Source organism: Arvicola amphibius, chromosome 4 (genome assembly GCF_903992535.2).
Source record: "Arvicola amphibius chromosome 4, mArvAmp1.2, whole genome shotgun sequence".
NCBI lineage: Eukaryota > Metazoa > Chordata > Mammalia > Rodentia > Cricetidae > Arvicola > Arvicola amphibius.
In genome coordinates, this window is record NC_052050.1 from 6,055,082 (window position 1) to 6,073,690 (window position 18,609).

The 18,609-nt window shown below is 54.9% G+C and overlaps 1 protein-coding gene across 4 annotated transcripts in view; it reads right to left on the minus strand.

Moving 5' to 3' along the window:
- Positions 1 to 18,609, minus strand: part of Llgl2 (LLGL scribble cell polarity complex component 2) — a 34,920-nt gene that overhangs the window by 1,519 nt on the left and 14,792 nt on the right. For all 4 annotated transcript variants that reach the window (XM_038325818.1, XM_038325819.1, XM_038325820.1 and 1 more), the window contains exons 3-20: positions 13,101 to 13,198; positions 11,508 to 11,589; positions 11,114 to 11,229; positions 10,545 to 10,703; positions 7,102 to 7,264; positions 6,871 to 7,003; positions 6,541 to 6,595; positions 5,846 to 6,000; positions 4,416 to 4,633; positions 4,274 to 4,341; positions 3,991 to 4,144; positions 3,797 to 3,901; positions 3,208 to 3,500; positions 2,945 to 3,095; positions 1,979 to 2,129; positions 1,190 to 1,306; positions 899 to 1,065; positions 222 to 486 (exon numbers count right to left, since the gene is read on the minus strand). In XM_038325818.1, coding sequence (XP_038181746.1) covers positions 222 to 486; positions 899 to 1,065; positions 1,190 to 1,306; positions 1,979 to 2,129; positions 2,945 to 3,095; positions 3,208 to 3,500; positions 3,797 to 3,901; positions 3,991 to 4,144; positions 4,274 to 4,341; positions 4,416 to 4,633; positions 5,846 to 6,000; positions 6,541 to 6,595; positions 6,871 to 7,003; positions 7,102 to 7,264; positions 10,545 to 10,703; positions 11,114 to 11,229; positions 11,508 to 11,589; positions 13,101 to 13,198 — 2,650 coding nt within the window. The remainder of the gene's footprint in view (positions 1 to 221; positions 487 to 898; positions 1,066 to 1,189; positions 1,307 to 1,978; positions 2,130 to 2,944; positions 3,096 to 3,207; positions 3,501 to 3,796; positions 3,902 to 3,990; positions 4,145 to 4,273; positions 4,342 to 4,415; positions 4,634 to 5,845; positions 6,001 to 6,540; positions 6,596 to 6,870; positions 7,004 to 7,101; positions 7,265 to 10,544; positions 10,704 to 11,113; positions 11,230 to 11,507; positions 11,590 to 13,100; positions 13,199 to 18,609) is intronic.

The following is an 18,609-nucleotide window of genomic DNA, read 5'->3' on the forward strand; positions in this document are numbered from 1 at the left end:
ATGTCAGCCCAGGGCTCCTAGGCTCCTGTGGCTGTGGCGGGGCCTCCCTCCCAGGGGGACAGGGACAGAGCCTCCTTTGATGCTCTTTACTCAGGGCAGAGCCAGCCTGGCAGAGCTCCACATCTGAGCGGCTCTTGCCCCTCCATTCCCTGATGGTGCCTGAGAGACCCTCTCACCCAGCCGCGCCCCATTCACTGAGGCCCCAGTCCGTGCCTGCACACCTTGGCCATATTTGGTGAAGACACAGGAGGCAATGCCACTGACGTCCTCCCGCCGGATGCAGCTGTACCGCACCTGGGGCTTGAGCAGGGGCACTGAGACCACCTGGATGTCACCCAAGTTGGTGAGCACCGCCAGGTGGTGCTCCCCGTAGTCCTCGGCCCTGCAGCTGCCAAAGTGAGCAACGCCAACTCTTCGTACCCGTGAGCCCTCCAGGGCCGTCAGTTTCAGCTTCAGCTTGGCGCTCACCTTGGGCAGCGTGAATACCTGGGCACATGTGGCAGTTGGCCATGAGTCACACCATAACCGGGCTGTGGTTCTCCTACCCATTACTACCACGGGGATCTTGTCCTATAGCAGGTACCTCACAGTGTACAACAAGCTCATCTGAATCCTATTGTCCCTCAGCTCTCCAGATGCAAATCTTGGGCCCGGAGGATACAAGGCCACTGACATCTAGTTTGGGCATTCTGTACCTCCCACAGATGTGGGGTTTGCCCCAGTGTTTCTACGTCTGACCTGACACACACAAGATATCCACTACCCCTTCTCTTTCCTGTGATCCTGAAACACATGCTCCAACTCCAAATGAGAACCTTAGACCCAGCTATCATTATTTATGTTCAGGGACTGAACTCTGATGTCCTAGGGACATCCAGGGGACCCAGCCATGTGGCACCTTGAATTGTTCCTCTGATACCACGAGCAACTGGTGGCTCCCTTGCATGTCTGGGCTCTTCGACAGGTCATGGGCTACTTCCAGGGGCTCGGGCAGGGGTACATTGTGTCCGTCAAGCACCAGGATGCCCACTACAGGTGCACGATGCATCAGCTGAATCTCCTTGGCTACAGAAGAGGCAGGTTAGGGAAGAGGCAGTTTGGGGACCAGGCTATTATGGGTGGCTTGGTGACACCACACACCCCCCAACCTAAGTAGGTCAGGTCCCCTGGGTTTTCCCAGTTCACTCACCCTGCTCAGCCCGGACTGGCTCATCCATTCTCCGCTCTGCAGGCGGCACGCGCAGGGAAAAGGCGTAGACAGTACCTCCATTGGTGCCAGCCCACAGTGAAGGGCAGTGGCGGGAGCCTGTCGAAAGGTAAAGGGTTGGGTATCTAACACTGGGCTCTGGGAGTTGAGCGGGGCTGGCAACCTGGGCTTCCACCTCAAGCCTTGCTCCTGAAAACCTAAAGTTAAGTTGGCAAGCTTCTTCAAGCTCAGTTTCCTCCTCTGTCAAACAGACATGCCGTGGGCCTCTCCGGCTCCCGGGAAAGTATCCCACAGTCTCACGGGGCTCCCCACACAGATGATACTGAACCTAGGCTGCCCTTGTAGGGACATAGGAGTGGCCACTCACACTCAGCAGGGAAGAACCAGCTAGGAATAAACACTGCCACGTGCCTACTGGGTGGCAACAGGAACTATGCCACCCCCAGCCCCTATGGAGGGAGAACACAGCAGTCCCCTGTTTTACATGAGAGGAAGCTGAGGGCCAGAAAGGTTAGGTGACATGTCTAAGGCCATGTCTCTGCTTCTAGAGAGCAGAGGAGCAAGGCTGACTGTCACATCCGGGAGGAGAAGTATTGGCTCTGTCTGCACCAACAGACCAACCCCTCGAGGGTTCTAGGCAAGCAGCATTGCCTATATGATTACCCATCTACCATTTCCTCATGCCAGAGAGTCTGCCTATTCATCCTTCATGCTAGGGGCATCTCCCGCCACAATGTGTTCCACACCCCCAACCTCAGGCTAGCTACTCACTGTCCCTTAGGTAGGTGTCAGCAAAATAGAGGGTCCGAACAAAGCCAGTGAAGGAGTCCTCTGCTGAGCGGGCCTCGATCTTGCGTTGCACCGGTGCCAATTCCATGTTCTGCAGGCCTGTTCTCTCCGCCTTGCTGCCCATGGCCTGAGCCTGCAAGAAGTTGGGCTGGGCCTAAGGGTGGGCTCTTGCCTCTGCTCCTCAATGCTAATCCTTCCAAGGAAGGACTGGCCATAGCCTAGCCAACCACCCGACTGCCTGGGCCTAAGAGGACATCGCCCTAGTAAGAGGTTTTCTGAGGAAATCGCTTGACTTCTCAGCATCTCATGGGTAGAAAGGGACAGAAAAATAATACAATTGTGCTGGCTAATTTTCTGTCAGCTTGACACAGGTTAGAGTCACCTGGGAACCCCAGCTGAGAAAATGCCTCTATAAGACTGGTCCCAAGCAAGCCTGTAGGGCATTTTCTTAATTAGTGATTGATGGAGGAAGGCCCAGCCCATAGTGGGTGGTGCCAATCCTGGGCGGATGTTATCTAAGAAAGCAGGCTGAGCAAGCCACTAAGCAATATTCCTCTATGGCCTCTGCATCAGCTCCTGCCTCCAGGATCCTGCCCTCTCAGTGATGAACAGTGGTGTGTAAGTATAAGCCAAATAAACCCTCTCCTCCCCAGCTTGCTTTTGGTCACGGTGTTTCATCTCAGCAACGGAAGCCCTGACAGCCATCATAAATATTTACTTGGGACTTGCCTCTAAGGCTAAGCATCACAGCTATGGCTTTTTGGATATGGGGAAACTGAGGCACAATGACAGTGTGGCATGTATAAGCCACTTGGTTAGTAGGTGGTGAACCTACTTGGCCTGGCCTGGATTCAGATCCTGGGCTCATAGCCCAGGGAGGGAGAGAGAGAGAAAAAGAGAGAGAGAGAGAGAGTTGTATGGTCCTGTAGACAGCTGCTTGGGCCTCACCTCTCCTGCGGGGCCACCAGGTCGCCGTTTATGATTGGACACCCTGCTGCGGCGCATCCGACGGAATGACTGCCGCAAAGACTTCTTGAGGGACTTTACTCGAGACAGTGGGCCCTCCAAGGCCAGCTGGTCACTGGGGTGCAGTGTACACCTTGAGAGAGGGGGATGTCATGTCAGGCCATCAACACTACAGGGCCCCCTCCCGAGAGCCTCACGAGGTCCCAGTCCCAATCCCAGTCCCCAGCCCCAAACGCCCCGCTCACTTGACAAAGACCTGCCGCCGCTGCTGGTGATCAAAGAGGCCGAAGCCATGGCTGGTGCCAAAGGCTACAAGCCGCCACTCAGAGTGCAGAGCCAAGGAGGTGACCACGGCTGGGGGCTGGCACTGGACCAAGACAAAGGGCTGAAAGCCTGGCTCAAAGCTCACAGGCCCCGGGCGGGCGGCGAGGCGCTCGTGCCCCTTCCAGCGGTAGCCCTCCTGGTCCTGCAGCAGGTCAGCCTCCACGTACTCCACAGCATGCTCTGCCGCCTCATCGTTCAGCTCCAGCACCAGCACCTGGGGTGGGGTGAGGGCGGCAGACAGTTCGGCGGAGCCCAGGTACCACAGCACAGCAAAGGACTTGGGAACCAAGGCAAAGTCCTCTGCCTGACTCCAGCCCAGATCCTCATTTCCGGAGTGGGAGCACAAGCCGCTCTGGGGGCCACTCACTATGGGGAATCAAGCATCCTGTGCCTGCCGGGAAAAGCTGCAGGCGTGCTCCCAATGTCGCTGCCAGATAGGGGATCCTGTTCCCGATGTGCAAAGCCACCCAACCACTCTGCCCTCGACTCCCACCCTGCCCAGCCTGCTACCTGCCCTGCTGTGCCTGCCACAGCCAGGTAGCCACTGTATTTACAGAGGAAAATCTTCTGGATGCCCAGCCGGGGGTCATCACTGTAGGGATCAAAGGAGCCCACCTGCCGAGGTAGGGAGAGACCTGTGAGTGGCCACTGGGCCATCCTAGCTTGGTTCCCCTCACCCCTAGCACCCGGGCTCCTGGCCTCACCTTGCGGAGTGGGGGCCACTCATCCTCACCCTGGGCACTGAGGTTCTCGTTGAGGTCTGTGTCTGTGAGGAACACCCTCACCGTACTGAGTTTGTAGAGTAGCCGTAAGCAGACTCCCGAGGCATCCCAGAACCGCACTGTGCCATCTTCGTGCCTGCGGGCAGAGCCTGGTGAGGGCTATGCCAGCCAGGATGCCTGGGGTCTCCAACACACAACCCAGGGCTCTGTTCCTACCCACCATGGCCTCCTTGGTAAAGGGAAAGTAGTCACTAAAGCCACCTACCCTGTGAGCAGCAGGTCCCTCTGGGGTGGAGGTGGGGCCAGGTTGGTGCCACCATCTATGGGCCACTCCTAGAAGAGATCAGAAAGTCCAAGAGAACCTGGGCCCAAGTCAGGAGTGGGCCTGGGGCCAGGACTGGACCTACCATGGCGGAGAAGTGCAGGTTCTGGCGGCTGCCCGCGGCCATGACGCGCTCCCACAGCTTCAGGGGGATGTTGGAGACGTGGTGAGAGCAGGTGATAGCAGAACAGTGCAGAGAGGCAAGGTAGGGCAGCTGCACTGGTGGCCAGCCCGCCGTCCGCAGGTCGATCACCACCAGCTCCTCCTCTGCCAGCACCACAAGGGCGTAGGGGTCGTCAAAAGCTGGAGCACAGACAGACAGACAGTCAGGGCCAGGCGGCCGCAGCCCCGTCTGGCCTGCAGAAAACGCTCCAGGCTAAGAGCTGGATCCATCAAGGTCTACTGCACGTCCTGTGCAAAATAAGAGCTACAAGCAGGCTTTGCGGTGGTGGCGCACGCCTTTAATCCCAGCACTCGGGAGGCAGAGGCAGGCGGATCTCTGCGAGATTGAGGCCAGCCTGGTCTACAGAGCGAGTTCCAGGGCAGCCAGGACTACACAGAGAAACCTGAAGAGCTCCAAGCATCACAATCAAGGCGCCTCTGCATGGCTGTCCTAGGCACCAGTCCCACTGAGAACCTAACAAGAGCTCCGTCTGGCACGGAAGCAGCTAGAAGTGCTGGCTTGGGAAACTAGTGTGTGGTATTGGCTGATGACCTGATCTGTCAAGGGTGGGACGGTGAGTGTTTTGTCTGCCGCAGCACCTCAGTTTGCCCTGTAGGCCCAAAGGGGGGACAGGTAGCAAGTCACCAAGTGTGTCTGTGTCCCCACAGAGTGGCCCTTAGGCATTAACCTATAGACAACTTCTCGAGGCAAACACGAGAGGATGGAACAGAGCAGGAGGAGGGAGGAGAGGCTGAGAAAGAGCAAACACAGGCCTGGGGTCTCCCTGGGTGGGGGAAGACCAGAAGACTCAAAGCCAGGAGTAATTGGAACAGTTCCGGCTGCGATCCCTGAGGATGCTGGCTGGGTAAATCATGGTAACTGACAAAGCAGACCTGCCCTTCTCTCCCAGACAGTTCCAAGGCCTCCTCCCTGATTCTACACCAGCCCTTGCTAGGCTTGTCAGTGTTCCTGTTTCTGGGGCAGACTCAGGGTTGGCCCCACACAACTACCCGCTACCCCACCCAGATTTTACCACATCTAAGCCAGGACCCTCTCGCCAAGTTGGACAGACATAAACCCAGCAATGCAGATCTGCCCGAGTGGGCCAAATCCCTTAAGGAGAGCTTGGGACAGGTAAAAGGTGTAGCCTGGAATGGTGACATTCCAGACTGGGTCTCCACCTGGGAGAACGGCAGGGAGGGACAGAGCAGGATCACAGGTGTCACTGGCCTTGGTGACACTAAGAAGAGGTAATAAGGCCAAGAGACCCGGAAGGGTGGCAGGTTTGGGAGCATCGACCCCAGCACCCTTCTTCATTTTTTCCAGAACCCCAACTCCTCATGCTCACTCACCAGCTGTAGGGTCAGCCTCCGTGAGGACGGTGAAGTCAATGACACGGGAGGTGAAGTCGAAGGCTGTCTGCTGGCCATCGTGGACCACGGAGATGCAGTGGCGGTCCCCATAACTGGCACGTGGCATACCGCCCTGGAAGATGGTGAAGGGCAACCTGCAGGAACAGGAGAAAGGTGGGCTGGGGTTCAGTCCCACTCCCGACAGCCTTGTGCAAGCTGGGCTGGAGGCTGGGGGACCCCAGAGCCTGACGGGAAACCAGTCCCCAGGATGGCTGGAGGGGGCAGAGTAGATTCTCATTTCTTCCCAACTGCAACAGCCTAGGAGGATTTTGGGGTGAAATGGGGCACCTGGGCCAGGAGCCATCTCCCCTCTTCTACAGGGGCCTCCTACACGTTCCCACACCAGGTCTCGCTAGATACAATTCCTTCAGAAGAAATGGCGCTGTGGCCACCAGAGTACAGAACCCTGGCTGACGGCATCTCTCTGGGAAGGCTAAAGGAAGGTAGGGGAATGGATTTTGCAAGAGCTACCTACCGAAAGGTGGAATAACAAATCTGACACCCTACCCTACCGTGTCCCTGGGACCAAGACCACGTTAGTCCTCATTAGGCCCTGACTCCCCAGACTCAGGGCTGAGCCCAGGGCTCTTTCCAGGGAAGCTGTACTAAGTGGGAATGACAGTATCGGCACTCACCCTTGCCTGGTGGTAAGCCAGAAGATTTTGGTTATAGCCTTGCAAGGAAAGGGACCTGGAAGAAAAGGTGTTATCTTGAGAGGGTTTCCCACAAGGTCTGGTTTCCTCGCTCTAATCACATTAGGGGAGGCTTTCTCTCTGCACATCCCTGAGACAGCCACAGTGGGAACCAGGAAACCAGCTCCGTGGCTTTAGACTAAACCCTGAACCTCTCTGGGTCCAGATTCTGGTTCTGTGAGCTAGGCAGCCTCCTCCACCTGAGGCCAGGGAAGACCGAAGGTGCTTCTCAGGCAGAAGACAGGGAGAGATCCTAGAGGCAAAAGCACTGACCATAAGGTATGGAGCTGCACAGGGGATCTGGGTTCTGGGTGTCACTGGGCACGGGCCACTGGCAGTGGCTGCCATCAGAGTGGCAGGTGACGATCAGGCAGCCATCCCGCTGCCAGCTGGCATTCTCCAGTTGCTTTGAGGGGGAAGAGGAAGTGATTAGAAGTGGATCAGGGCAGCGGTCTATACATGGGCCTTGGAGAGCCAACCCCCGCCCCCCCAGACACCACCTACCTGGCTGCTGAGGAAGTGGGAAAGCACACGACTGCCCTGAAGGTCCCAGATGACAACAAGGCCTCGGCTGTAGCCAATGAGGATCTGGTTGGGGTCACGGGGGTGCTCCTGCAGAGCTTCCACCATCTCGAACACTCGCCGGTGGCGGGCCTCCTCTGGCAGCCTAGGCAAGGGAGTGCCATGAGCCCATGCAACAGTGCGTACCCCACATGCCAGCCTGGGAAGATGGTAGGGCCAGCCACATCACAGTGAGGGCCATGTCAAACAAGAGATGGTATTTATATATTTTAAAACACACACACACACACATCCCAAAAAACTTTGGGGGGGCAGGTATGATCGTAACCACTGTAACTCCAAAACTTAGGATGCTCAAATCTTCAGAGACAAAAGTCTGCTGGTGTGATGGCACATGCCTTTAATCCCAGCAGAGGCACATGGATCTTTGTTAATTCAAGACCAGCCTGGTCTATTTACCAGGTCCAAGGCAGTCAGAGCTACATAGAGACACCCTATCTCAATCCACCCCACTAAAAAGATGATTTTTTTATTGATTATGCATATATGTGTAAGCATGTGCACACGAGGGCTGGTGCCAGCGGAGGCCCGAGGCAGCAGATCCTGTGGAGCTGGAGTGGTGTAGGAGGGTCTTCTTTCTATGTGTTGTTTTTATTGGTTGAATAAAGAAGCTGCCTTGGCCTTTTGATAGGTCAGCCCTTAGGTGGGTGGAATAGACAGAACAGAATTCTGGGAAGAAGAGCAGAGTCAGGCAGACGCCATGATTCTCCTGCCCGAGATGAACAGCCGCTGGTTAGACTCATGCCACTCACGCCGGTAAGCCACAGTCAAGTGGTGATACACATTAATAGAAATGGGTTAATCAAGATGTGAGAGTGAGCCAGTAAGAGGCTAGAGCTAATGGGCCAGGCAGCAATTTAATGAATTTAATTTAATTACAGATCTCCATGTGATTATTTCGGGGGTTAAGCTATCGGATGGCGCGACACAGCCCGCTGCTCTCTGAACTACAGGGGAGGATGCCCAGAAGTTGACATTGAGTGTCTTCCTCAGTCATTCTCTGCTGTAGAATCTTTTTTGAGAAAAGATCTCTTGTTGAACCTGGAACATACTGATTCAGCTAGACAGGCTGGTCAGTGAGGCCTCGGGACCCTCAGGGCCCCACATCCCCAGTTCTATGATTACTGACATACATTATACTCGGTTTTCTTTTCTTTTCTTTTTTTTGGGGGGGGGGGGAGGGGGCTAAGACAGGGTTTCTCTGTATAATCCTGGCTGTCCTGGAACTCACTCTAGACCAAATTGGCCTTGAACCAGAGATCCTCCTGCCAGTGCCTCCCAAGGCCTGGGATGAAAGGTGTGCACCACCACCGCCCAGCTCAAGGTTCTTCTTGGGCTTTTGTTTTGTCAGGATAGGGTTTCTCTGTGTAGCCCTGGCTGTCCTGGAACTCACTTTGTAGACCAGGCTGGCCTCGATCTCAGAGACCCGCCTGCCTTTTTCTGCCTCCTAAGTGCTGGGATTAAAGGTGTGCGCCACCACTGACAGGCTGGCTAAGATCTTCCTAATGAACACAAACAATATCATCATAGAAGTGAAAACTGCTGGGCAATTAGATGGTTTCCAATCTTATTACAAACAGCACTATGGGTGGGGTGCGGCTCAGCAGCTGAGCTCTCTCCCAGCATGCCTGAGGCCTTGGACTTCATCTCCAGCACACACCAACACAACACACACACACACACACACACACACACACACACCACTCTACAATGATAACAGAGAACCTCTGTCTTTTGTAGTATTTATCTCTTTAGATGGAGACCTTCTTAAGTGTGATGTCACCAGAGTTAAGGGGTGGACAGCTGACAAAACTTAGGCACCGTGGCTGGCGCCTGTAGTCCCAGTACTCTGGAAGTGGAGACAGAAAGATCTAGATACCATCCTTAATACACAGCATGTTTGGGGCCAGCCTGGGCTATGTGATACCCTGTCTTAAACCCTCCCCTCAAACAAAATAAAAAGCTATGTAAGTACCAGTGTAAAAGGGGGTGACGGCAAGACTGGGCCTGACAGGGCCGTTTGTGTAGGAGTTGTTCCTCCTAATGTCCCGCCCATAGACTTGGTCCAGGCTAGGCACCAGCCATCCCACCTGTCACCTCACAAACTAACTGCTCTGACCTCAGGCATGCTGCCCTAGCCTAGTTCTGCCCAGCCCTGTTAAGCGGGAAAGAACAGGGGTTGGAGTCAGAAGGACCCCACCCCACACAGGAATCCTCCCTAGCCAGCAATGCCACAGATGGACAGCTGGGTCCTGCTTCAATTCCACATGGAAAGTAGGAGAGCCTGGTTTGCCAGCTGCCTGTGTCCTCAGCCTGGTCCAGGGCCTGCGGGGCCGAGTCCTCGACACTGGCCACCTGCCTTGGAAGTGTGGCATATTCCAGTACCCTCAAACTGGTCCAACAAGCTCGTGTACGACCAACTCTATTGTCCTTCTAGAACCATCTCCCCCTCTGCATTCTCAGCGCTGCCCTGAATTTGCCTCCCTGCTAGCTCCTGTGGTCAAGCAGCAAGTCTCTGAAGTGACCTTAACAAACTTGCAGCTTCTCAGCCACAGCAGAGTGCCCCAAAGCTCAGGTGTCAGCAGGAGCAGGCTCAGCTCCCTCACGGCACAGATCCGCAGGGCTCTGAGATTCGTGGTCCCATGTGCTAAGGACACTGGACTGAGGAGTTGCTGACATACCATTATTTTGGGTCTTATTTCTTTTACATCATCATCATCATCATTATTATTATTAATTATTATACTATTATTATTCTTATTTGATGTGTGGGTGTTTTGCCGTCATGGATGTCTGTGTACCACATGTATACAGTGCCCCTGGAAGCCAGAAGAGAGTGTCAGATCCTCTGGGACTGGAGTTGCAGACAAGGTTGTGAGCCACCATGTGGGTGCTGGAGATGGAACCTGGGTCCTCTGGAACCATCCAGTGCTTGTAACTCCCGAGCCATTGCTTCAGCCCACTTTTTAGTTTAGCTTGAGACAGGGTTTCTCTGTGTGCCCCTGACTGGCCTGGAGCTTGTTATGTAGACCAGGCTGGCTTTAAACTCAGGTCTGCCTACGTCTGCCTCCTGAATGCTGGCATTAAAGGCGTGTGTCGCCACACCCAGCCACTTCTCTCACCTTTAAATGAGGTGACAAAATTACTTCTAAGACCTGCCCCACTTTCTACCCCCCCTTTACTGCTATGATGTTAGCAGACAGAGGCTGACGGATAAGCAATCTGGGATTGGTAGAGGTGGGTAGAAAGTTAAGAGTTTTTCTTCCAGGCCCCTTAGACTTCCTAGGGTAGAAATGACAAACAGAGCCCTTGCTGAGGGTCACCTGGAGAAGGCCATGGCCCATTTGTGGCGCCGAAAACCTCACCATTGCAGCACTGCCTCTGAGCTGATGGTCCTGTCGTCCAGCGTGCGGAAGCCTGGTAGCTGTACCACAAACACGGTGCCGCTCTCGGTGCCCAGGTAGAGCAGTTCTCCAGAGGAGTGGGGAAGGATCTCGGTGATCTGTGTGGCACTGGGAGCAGCCCTGTGAACAGGGACAGCTGGTGAGATGTCCAAGGTCTGGACAGGTGGGACCCCAGGACTTCCCGGAATCTCTAGCAGCCCCTGGAAGACCTTGTCTAGGGAAGACAAGCCCCTGAGGGCCTTGAGTATCCCGGTCGGCTTACATTCTACCACGGTGGAAGCCAGGTGGCAGGGCACGTGAGCTGTGGGGCAAGAGAAAGACCTGGCACTCCTGTACACAAGAGGGTGTGGGCATGGGAGGGCACAGCCCACCATAGTTTGGAACGGGCCCCTGAGCATGAGGTCGCGGCTTGGACACAAGTTAGGCACTGCCAGTCAGTCAACAGGACTCTCAAGAGATGAGTCTGCCCTAGAACTGGGGGAGAATAAGGTAAGGAGGGGCCAGGAAAGCAAGGGGACCACCACCCTTACCCTGGGGCGCCTCGCAACGTGAAGCTCTCTTCTTCCTGCAGCTCTGACACCCCACCCTTGACCTTCAGGCTCCATAGGTGCAGGCTGTTGTCGTCCAGCAGAGTGACCAGCTGACACTAGGAGAGAATGGGGACAGGAGCTGGCTAGCTAAAAAGCCAACATTCTTCAAGGCCTCTCCTTTCTGGGCAGCCCAGCCTGTGTTGGGTTTAAGAAGCTCCAGGACAAACACCCCAGTGGTTCTCAGGGTGGCCTCGTGCCTCCAAGTGGACAAATAGGGGGAGTCCTAGGTGTTCCATGAACACCAAACCCAGGGCCAACCCCGGGCCAAGCCCAGCCCCACCTAGCATCATGGAGGCTCCTCCCCTCCATGGCCCCTCCCCAAGCAGGTGCTCACCTGACCAGGCAGGAAGTGGATCTGCATCACCGCGTTGTTTTCCTTGTGAAGCCCCATGAACTCTACCCCAGGGGCGCCATATCTAGAAGGCTCAGGAAAACCTCAGAAAGCTGGACACCAGCCCTCCCCCACCCTTGTGGTCTGTAGCCTGGGTGGCAAGGAGCGTTCGCAGGCAAGTGCCTGTCCGGTGCCACATCTAGGGGCGTGGGATGGGGGGAGATAGCAGTGGCCCTGCCCCAGGTGCACTCAGTCAGAGATCTGACCCTGGGGACAGTTCCCCCAGCAGGACAGGTCAGGGGCAATTCCCCAGAAAGGTAAATTCCCCATCCTGGCAACAGTTAGACTGCCACTTCCACCCCCACTGCAACTTGAGCTGTAACAACAGGTGGCACCTGGTGGCACCTGCCAGAACATGGGGCACGGTGAGGGGGGGCACCCCCAGCAGCTTTGCCCTGAGTCTTGGCACCAGAGACTAGCAACCAGGATGTGATTCTGGCTGGTAATGATTAACCAGCTGGAGGAACATTGGACTAGCGCTGGCTGCTGCAGGGCTCGGGCCCCTGGCCTCTTGTGTATACACTAACCCAGCCCATCTGGCACCTGTACTCGGGGACTCAGGGGAGGACTTTGTGGGAGGAGGTGCCAGCTCAGTTAGTCAGACATCAGAAGTGAGGGGCTTTGTCTAGGACTCAGGGCCCAGCGAATCTCGGGCAGGCTAGAGGAGCTGTCCCCAGGGAGGAGCCACTGTATCCCAGCCACACTGCGGGGGACAAAAGACAGCACAGCTAGGTGATGTCCAGTCACGGGTCAGGTTTCTGCTAACCAATGTCCAGTCCCCTTTCAGGGATGTGTGTGGCTGTCCAAGTACTAACCCCACTGCTCACCTAAGGTCATTCCACCTTCACCTGCAGACACGACAGAGCCCAGGGCCAGGCTGCTCCAGCCTCTTATGGAGAAGCGTGAACGATTAAAAATGCATTGCCATCTCCCCTCCCTGCCATCAGAGCAGGCTCCTGAGAGGATGGATACCTGCACCATTCCCAGGGACAAGATGGATCACATGAAACTAGCTTTTGGCAGGGGCACTGAGTTGAAGGCAGTAAGGAAATAGAGGCTTCTCTAGGGATGTTCCAACCACTCTGAGATATGCTCCCATGAGTCCTGTTGCCATTGTCGCCTGAGTGGCACATTGGGAAGGCATCCTCCATGACTTATTAGTCACCTCTTACACAGTGATAGGGCACAGACTCCTTTAGGACCTCCTGCCTTTAGCCTAGCCCCCTAAACCAGCTCTCTGGGCCCATATCCTGTCAAGAAGGAAAAGATGCTGAGGCCAAGCCTGACTCCTCTAGACAAGGTGCTAGCCACAAAGGGACCACAATCACGTTTAGCTCAAGTCCTGAAATCTCCAGCTAGGAGGGGGACCCAAGCAGTCAGAGAACAGAAAATAACCCTCTCCTCCCCCTCCCTCCCCCACCGCCCCAGCAAAGGACACGCTGCTTGCCATGTTAAGCTTGCCAACTGCCCAAGATCAAGCAGGGAGCCCTCTGCAGATCTCACCCACCCCATGGCAGCAGGCACTGGAAAGGATACAGCTTGATGGCTCCAGAGCGGGTGCCGATGGCCAGGATGTGCAGCGAAGGGCTGTAGCCAAGGGCGCTGGGCTGGTGAGGGAAGCCATGCTCCACGGTCTGTAATGAGAGCCATGGGGGTTGGGCCTGTGACCCTAGGGTTGGGACCGGGCTGCAGGATGGCAGCTCAATCAGAACAGCAGGAAAAAGGGCTCAGAGCCCTGCACCTTCTTGGCTCTTCCCAGACACAGAGTACTGGGGTCATTTATTTCTGTCTACACCCCTAGCCACACGGCCACTCCTGTGAGTGCACCCAGGCCACCTGACAATCGCCAGGAGCTTGTGCCTCTACTGAGACCACTCCGGGCCACACTCCAGCCTTCCTGAGTCTCTGGGAGGTGCTGGAGGGGGTGGAGGAAGGGTGAACTCCTGGAGACAAGGGACACCCCGGTGTCCCTGCCTGGCTCTGGACTCTCAGCCGTCTTCCCGGACAGGGAATTCCTGAAGTTACATGCTTTAACTCAGTCCCTTTTCATCACAGGCTTTCACATTTATTTTGTGTGTCTATGTGGGCAGCCGGGTGGGTGCCCGAGGGCTATGGGGCATATTCAGAGGTCAGAGGACAACCCACAGAAGTCTTTTCGTTTCGTCCATCTTGTGGGTCCTGAGGATCAAACTCAAGTGGTCAGGTTTGTTGGCAGGAGCCTTTTCCTGGGTTTGCTCAAAACCAGAATCCGACCTTTGGCGCCCACAGAAAGGTGAAAGAAGAAAACTGACTGACAAGTTGTCCTCTGACCTCCACATACACGCACCCACATGCCATTTAATTATGTATATATATATATATATACACACACACACACACACACATATACACACACAAATATATAAATTACACATATATGTAATTTTTTGTGGGGAGATACAGGGATTCTCTATTTTATGTAGCTCTGGCTGCCCTGGAACTCACTGTGTAGACCAAGCTGGCCAGAGATCCGCCTGCCTCTGCCTCCCTGACGTTGGGATTAAAGGGGTGCGCCACCACACCATATAATTTGTGAAAACAACACAGAGATGTGACTGGATCACATGGCACCCACACTCCCACACGTGTTCACACACAGATAGCGCTTTTCCGGTTATTTATCCGCATGAAATCAGCCTATGGTTAAAAGCTTTAAAATGAAGAGCAAGTGGCTGGAGAGCATTCCCGAGGGGTCTATGTCTCACTCCCAGGGTTTCTTCTTTTTTTTTTTTTTTAATATTTATTTATTTATTATGTATACAATATTCTGTCTGTGTGTCTGCCTGCAGGCCAGAAGAGGGCATCAGATCTCATTTCAGATGGTTGTGAGCCACCATGTGGTTGCTGGGAATCGAACTCAGGACCTTTGGAAGAACAGGCAATACTCTTAACCACTGAGCCATCTCTCCAGCCCCTCCCAGGGTTTCTGAACGTGAGCCACACTGGTGATCAGGTGCTTGCCCGAAGCTCTGGGTATCTGTGGAAGGAACTGCAGACTGAGAGGGTGTGAAAGATCAAAGGACAAAAGCATCCCTCGGGAGACTTGGGGCTCTGCATTTAACCAGCTACCTACCCCCAGGGGCACAGATTCTGGTGAACTGGGTAGGAGCTGAGTACAGGAATGGCAATCTTAGCTAAATCGGAGAAGGGTGCCGAGGCGGCCTCTCTGGCCCTCTGGTCGGCTTTCCTGAGAGGCCCTATCAGGCCTCCAAGCTGGACAGAGATAAGCTTTGGTGACAACAGGCATCAGAGCTGGAGCAAGGGCTGCACCTCCCCACAGTCCAGCCCAGAGGCTCCAGGGAGGAGGTCAGGCAGGGAGAACTCTAACAAAAGCCTCCTTGGAGGATCCCTGAGACTGAATTGGTGGATGGGGCAGGAACACACTCAGCCTTGTAAAGGGCCCATACCTGGATGGTCAACCAGGAATGCAGGCACCCAGAGGGGACCCAGTCAGAGGCCCCCAGCCAGCCCCAGTCCCCGTTCAGCTATGTGAAGAATGTGGACCCTGGAAGAGCCTCGAGTAGATAGCGGCGTGCCTGGAATGCAAACATTTCCCAGAAAAAGGAGAGCACGGAGCTCACACAGGTTGGCTGTGTGGGTGGGACGCGCTCTTGCAGGGCTCAGCTGGGCCTTGGCTGACCTCAGGTTGCTGAAGCCTGGAGAAGGTTCCAGAAGCGAGCATTTTGCTCATCACCACAAGCAGTGGCAGTTTAGGCCAAAGCCTTTGGAATGTGGAATTTGGGGGACTATCAGGGGCTGGGAAAGCCCTCAGGAGCTTGAGTCCGGTAGGAGGCCCCACACCTTGAGCAGCCCCGAGGGCAGCCATAGCCCTTCCTCACTTGCAGTGTGGCAGCTGCCACACCAACAAGCCGACTTTTCAAATTCCCCTATTTCCATCAATTTAAACGTATGAATGGGGATTCAAACTGCTACCCCAGCACTCAGGGCAAAGGAAGGCAGGAGTGTTAGGGGTCCAAGGGCAACCTCGTTATACAGTAAATCCAGGCCAGCCTGGGCTTCGTGAGACCTTATCGCAAAACATTAAAACAAATAAATGAATAAATAAGAATGTATCTTCAGTGCCACCACGGGGAACCACGTCTCAAGTGTCTTCATTGAAACAGCCTGAATTCCAAAGTGACAGGACAGGTTTCTGCCAGCCAACTGCAAAGCTCACCCTTCAACTGGACATCTCCAACTCTTAAAGCAGAGCCAAGTATTTTCTTTCTTTTCTGCGTAGCCCTGACTGTCCTGGAACTCGCTCTGTAGACCAGGCTGGCCTCGAACTGGCAGATCAGCCTGCAGGCTGGGATTAAAGGCACGCACCACCACAGGTGCTAGAGCCGGGTATTTCCAAGAGCTTGTTTTACAACTGTGACGTGTCAGGAGTGCAAAAGATACCTGAATTTACAGACTTAGTGTCAGACAAAGCGGGTAGGTTCGATTTCCAGAACCCACATAGCGGCTCACAATTATCTCTGACTCCAATTCCAGGGGCAATGCAGGCATGTGTCACACAGACATACTTGCAGGAACTCATGTCTCTGTGAAGATGCCAGACGCTCTGAAACCAGAGTTACAAGCAGCTATGAGCTGCAATTCGGGTGCTGGAAACTGAACCTGGGTCCTCTGAGCATCCAATGCTCTTAACCACCAAGCTATCTCTCCAGCCCAAAAGGGCTTTTTTTTTTTTTTAAAGATAAGATTTCTCTGTAACAGCTCTGGCTGACCTGGAACTTGCTCTGTAGACCAGGCTGGCCTCAAACTCACAGAGACCTGCCTGCCTCTGCCTCCCGAGTGCTGCGATTAAGGGCATATACCACCACTGTCCGGCTGTTCCTATTATATTCTTACTGGACCAACACACCATCACACCATCCTAGATTATTTTGTGTTCTCATCAGTAGGGACATAAAGTCAAAGAACAGATGTGAGGCTGTATGCTATCCCACCAGCTCTTAACGTTCTCCTACAGTCTTACTGGACTCCTCCGTCCCGCTGCAAAGGCTGGGCATCCACCTCCATCACCCACACTCATTCCTCGCTTCCTTCGCAGTCTGGTAGACGACACCTGACCACCCCTCCCTGCCGACTTCTCCCAGTTCTTCCAAAGGTCAGTTTAGAACAGGCTCACCAAGCCTCACCGGGATGATACCCATGATGCCCTGCGCGGAGTGTCCTTGGACCGAACACGTGGCATCTTGGGAATACAGTGTGTGTGAGTGTGTGGGGGTGGGGTGGGGAGATTGCTCACCCAGTGTGAGAGCAACTGTCCCCAGGCTGGCTGACTGCAGTACCCCCAAGGGCATCTTGACCAGCTGACAGCACTGAAGAGACCAAGGCTCCCTCAGAAGCAAAATTAAGGGGCGTAAACTCCACAGGACTTTTTCTGGACAGGGCCCAAGTGAGCGGCCACTCCCCAGGTGAAGGCTCCTATGAAGAGGCAAAGCCAGTTCTGATCGCAGGGGAACCCTATGGGGAGGGGGGTATGGAGGACTCAATGGCCCCAGCTGGGGACAGGGAGAAGGATGTGGTTCTGCCAGGAAGGCTAACAGAGACAAGAGAACAAGGGAAGAGCTAGAAAGCCAGGGCAAGTCCTAGGGAAACCAGGTTAGTCACAGGTAAGGGAAGGAAGCCATCCCATCCCAGACATCTCGCCTCAGTCCCTGCTCCACTCTGGCGGGCCCTTCCCAGCATAACACTGATTTTAGCCTTTCGTGCTTCGGATCCCCCTAAGTTCTACACGGATGGTAATTGTCCGACCTTGTTTAGGGCCCTGAAAGGGTAAATGTAGATGGCTTTTCTCAAAGGAGACGCCCGTGGGCGTCTCCCCTATAACTCAGACCACCACATGGGCAGCAGGTACAGCCTCGGGGAGACTGGAAGTACGGGACTCCCAGATCCCAGAGAACTCCAGCTCAGGACTGAACTAGGCGGTGGATGGAAGCTTGGCAGCTCCCCCTCTGTCTCCCCAGCCCCTGTCCTGTGCTGCTCCTTGAGCTCAGGTGACCACAGCTGCTGAGGGAGCCGAGAACAATGGGCTCTTTTGATGTGGAGAAGCGAAAGGTGAGCAAAGATGGACAGGAGCCGCCAGACTGTAATATCAGCCCAAGTCCCTGTCAGATGGCGAGAGGCTGGAGGCCTACACTCAGCTGAGAAGGACTTCTCTAAGTACGAGGCCTTGGGGGAGTCTGGAGTATCTGTCAGGGGCTGAGAAGAAAGCCCCAGGAAGCCGCTCAGGGCCACAGGAGGAGGGGGTAACCCTACCTGGTCAGCTAGGTGACTCTGCCAGGCACTGGGTGTGGTAAGTTCAGATTCCTGGCCCAAGCAGCTTGGTCCTCTCTGTGTGCCTGACACCCGACACTGGGGCCCAGGTAGGAACAAACAACAAAATGACCTGGCACTGGGCTGCGTAACTGGTTAAGAACACGCTGTTCATTCAGGGGGCTGGAGGTGGAGTGGCAGGAAGACTCTGGACGAGGCTGCAACCCAGGGCAGGCAGCTAGGTCCAGGTTTGCTCTCACCTGGGTGTGGCTATTCTGTTCCTGTGTGCCTGGGTTTCACCAGAGAAGCAAGCAGGCCCCAAGCAATGCTGAAGGAGGAGAGTTTCACTCTGACTAGGAAGTCCAACCCTGATGTTCCTGTAGCTGGTCTTCAGTGGCCTTATACAGCACCTCGGTTGTCTTACTGGGCTTGGAGACCCACCACAAGTGCTAATGGCAGGTAAAGAAACTGAGACTCCTCCAAGTCACCTCAAGCCACCCAGCCAGGGGCAGATGGGACAAGACCTTGACGGTCCCTGGAAGATGCCCTCGGGGATACACTTAGGCTGGCGATGCCTGGAGACCTCAGTTTCCTCACCTGTGGAGTGGGGACAGCCCCCATCTGCGAGTCCTTGTGAGAATGAGGTTATGACAGGACAAACCCTGGTACGGGATGCTGCCCATACGAAGCCATTAAACATGGGGCAGCAGTTAGAAGTGCCTGCTGTTCTTGCAGAGGACAC